At 38.6% G+C, this 4,020-nt stretch overlaps 1 protein-coding gene across 1 annotated transcript; it reads right to left on the bottom strand.

The window, feature by feature from the left end:
* Nucleotides 1-430: 430 nt before the first annotated feature.
* LOC111408778 (NAC domain-containing protein 17-like) lies at nucleotides 431-3,785 on the bottom strand. The gene is made up of 3 exons (XM_023038549.1): nucleotides 3,357-3,785; nucleotides 1,159-2,370; nucleotides 431-902 (listed from the first exon to the last, which is right to left on the bottom strand). The coding sequence occupies exons 1-3, from the start codon at nucleotides 3,544-3,546 to the stop codon at nucleotides 514-516; spliced, it is 1,791 nt and encodes a 596-aa protein (XP_022894317.1). The 5' UTR covers nucleotides 3,547-3,785; the 3' UTR covers nucleotides 431-513.
* Nucleotides 3,786-4,020: the final 235 nt, after the last annotated feature.

Raw genomic sequence — 4,020 nt, 5'->3', positions numbered from 1 at the left:
GTGGTAAACCCACGTTGCATCTGTGAAAATACAACTCTATATATTCAAACTTCAAACAAATTGGATAGACTATCACTAAAAATAATGGCACTATTCTGTTTACCTGCATCAAAGTTTACCCAACTCAGATTATAAGGCTTAATGAAATGAGTTGCTTCAACAAATTGTACGCTACCAGTTTATTAGAATTAGAATCTCCAAAAAGCCTAGTTTTTAGACCTTCACTGCTACCACCAAAAAAATCCAAATCCATGAATGTAACCAACACTGTTTTCATAGTCGAACCTTTATATACACGTACACAGGTTTGGAGGAACAACTTCCCTTTTGAAATCATTCTTGCATTCCTGCCGTCTCTTAATAAACAATTCGATATGGTGCCTCAATTTCCCCACAACCCCCCACAAAAAAAGAAATTTGCAAGAAAATATTCTAGAAATGCGTTTAATTTTCCATTAATTTAAGGTAACGCACCAAAGCAAAACTTCCCATTTACATACTCTCGAAGATAAATCAACCCTTAACAGTTACATAATTTCCAACCAGCAACCACAACATAGCACACAATACTCCAAGTAAAAATAAACATAAAAAACCACTCCTAGATTTGCTTGAAGATCTTGAAGTTGCAGAGGTATTACCTGCAGCAAGATTCATGTTTCTGGCATTTATTCTTAACCTACTGAAGCTAGACATACGCTCAAAAGCTCTATTTACCAAAGCACTTTCTGAAGCTGAGGCAGGAGTTGTGGGTATAGACTCCACAAAATCCCAAACAGCAGAGGAGAACCATGAGCGTGAAACATTATCCGGCTCGCCACTTGGAATTTGATTCGCTCCAGTAGAATGATTGACCGGATCTCTTCGATTTTGATTATGATTTTGATATTGTTGTACCACACCTAAACAAACCAAAACTAACATTAAAAAACAGTCCATGACTACTACATTAGAAGAAGAGCTCTTGAAGCCGGCTAAAACTCCCCCATTTCCCACTTGGGCACGAGAGATTTTGCCATCCATCAGACCAAGAGCTCTTTGAGGTTTGTCAAAGAAGAGAATAAACGTCACAAAGGTCGTGAACAATTATAGGGAGATCATGGATACATTCGTGGCTGCTTGAAAAAGCATCACTTGAATTTTCAATCATATTTGTACCTGAAGCTGGAGAAGGCATCAACCTCCTGTTTGCATCTGTATCAGATAAAAGACTGGATATTTGCTCTTCCGTCCATAGCTGAGAACCGATATCATTTGCATCATTTAACTGTGGCTGCAGCTGGTAATTCACAGCACAATTCTCGAGATTGTTCAGAGAACTTGAGATCGGGTTCATAACTCCATTATCAAAATTGCTCCAATATGGTTGAGAAATCTGCCCAGATTCAACAGGCACCGTCTCATGAAGGAACATGGGTGCATCTTGGTAGAGATCAAATTCACTCAAGCCATCAAGCCCATCAAACCGCAGATTATCCAAATTGTCCAGAGGATTATCGAGATTGTTTAAGGTTGGTTCTGAACCAATAAGGTCATTCATTTCAAGAAAATCTTCGAGGAAATCCTCTTCGGTCACTGAAGGCTGTCCATCGCAACCATTTGGAGCAGAAGTGACCTCAGGAACCTCATAAAACTGTAACTGTGTTGTTCCTGACTGTGCAAGGTCTAAACTGGCTTGCACATTATTATGTTGTTCACTGCATGGTTGGAGCACTGTACTTCTTGCAGGTAGACTTGCATGCCCTACAGAGTCCTCAAGTACGGTACTTTGAGTTCCCTCCACACCCACAAACTGGCCCAGCTCATGGTCAATATCAATACCAACTGGCTGAACAAATATGGGGTCTTCTGCTATTCGGTTCATGAACTCCTCCAGGTCATGTACTGGAGATGGCACTTGACAATTATCCTGAGTACTATTTACGGGCAAGATTTCAATTTTCTGCTTTTCAAGGTTCTGCTGGTCAACAACTCCGTTAGCATCTAGCTCGTCATCAGCCCAGTCCTCCTCCCTAAAGGGGGCACCATATTGCTCACCATTTTTGGGACCTGGCCCACTCTTCTTGAATACCTTGTACAGTGCATAATAATCCTGCGCAGTTCGGCATCTTTTCAGCTCCTCCTCGTCCAGGGTATACTCGTGCATCACCCAGTCCGTACGTTCTCCACTAGGGGCACGACCTTTATAGAAGACTAGAGTCTTCTTTAACCCAACAGCACGTGGACCACATGTGATGATACGATCCTTGCCAGTTGCCTTCCAATATCCATACCTTGTTGCTCGATTGGACCTTGCTCCATTTGGATACTTCCTGTCTCTGGGGCTAAAGAAGAACCATTGCCTGTCCCCAGTTTTCAACTTAGATATCCCTGCATTTCAGATATGTGAAAACGTGGTCAATTAAGAGCGCAAGGAAAAAAATCGACCAGACAAATCATAGAACTCATAAATAACAATGAAGTCGAGACCCGAGGAATTGTGAATTAGTCAAACAATTGTCAAATTAGTTCTTCACATTCACTGCTCAAATACATCAAACTTCAAAACAAAATTGATATTTAGCAAAAAATCACGTGTACAGGATCTATAACGCAGTTAACTGAGTGTGTGGTTCCATAAAGAAATTAAAGATTACAAAAATCAAGACTTTTTGAGTAAAACAATAAAAAAGTGTCTATCAGGAGTGAGCTGATAATGAACTCCATGCGATTTATTTCTTTTATAGTCTATGCACCAGCACAGGTGAAGATTCGAACATAATTATGAGAATAAGTCGCTTTTTTTTCAATACTATGTCCAAAGTTGATTTCTTTTTCTCATTGATTTCTTTTTCTTATTTCTCCTCAACACTTGTTGCCCTCAATGTTTACCTCCGGATACTTGTAAATCCACAATCCCAATTGATTTACTGTGAAGAGAGAACATTTCTTAAAAATAGCCCCAAATAAATCGAGCTAATAAATTATTTCTCAAATCTAATCATGGGACCCACATTTGAATAAATCTTGTAATTAAACCAAAAATGATTCGAAAAATTGAAACATACCCATAAACAGTTTTTAACACGCCAAAATTAATCATCTTCAAATTTGATCAACATAAAATATGAATCTAATTGATCTTCTATACACAAACCAAGCTGAAACGTACGAGTCCGTCAACAAAAAGCCAATTGAACATGATCACGATCAGCAAGAAGGAATCAACCCAAAAATAGACCAAAACAAAATTTGCTATCACAAATTATAAAACAAAGTCAACAATCACATACCCTATGTAAGAAACAAACAACAACCATATAATCATCACTTAACTAAAATCAGCAAGAAAAAAACAGTGGGTAATGAAAATTTACCAGGCAAATCTTCTGGGTCCCACTTGTAAACATCGGTTTCTCCGATGACATCAAGATGGTGCCGTCGCCTGCAGATCTTCCTCTTCAAATAGTACACTACAAGCTCTTCATCCGTTGGGTGGAATCTGAATCCCGGAGGAAAACCAGCATCTCCTAAACACCCGGAACCGGATTCCGGCGTCACCTTCATCTTTTTCAATAAAATAAATACAAAAATGTATAACAAAAGTATCTGGTTTTTTTTTTTGGGTAAAAGGGAGAGAATTTTCGGATGTGGATATAGTATAATAGGAAAAAGAAAACCTAACAGATGAAATGGGGTGAGGGAGGCTGAAAAATAAAGGTTTTTGTCAAAGGGGAGAAAATATGATCAATCGCGGTAGCCTGTAAGAAATTTCTTGGAATGTTGGTTTTAGTGGGAATTCGGGTAGCGTTCGGGTGTGAGTGAAGTTCAAAGAGCTTCCAGTAGGGTGGTTTTATGTCGACTGTTTTATTTAATTTTATATTTCATATTTTCGGAATTTTATAATTGGTTAGTCAAAGGAAAGGGGAAAAATTCTGGAACATGCTACAAGTACATTGAGTTTGACATTAAATTTTACATTGTATCAAGTGGTAACATCACATTGGACAATTTTTGAAAAAAACACACTTTCCTACCAGC

Source organism: Olea europaea, chromosome 14, assembly GCF_002742605.1.
Source record: "Olea europaea var. sylvestris chromosome 14, O_europaea_v1, whole genome shotgun sequence".
Taxonomy (NCBI): domain Eukaryota; kingdom Viridiplantae; phylum Streptophyta; class Magnoliopsida; order Lamiales; family Oleaceae; genus Olea; species Olea europaea.
This window is presented reverse-complemented; position numbering and strand designations above follow the sequence as displayed.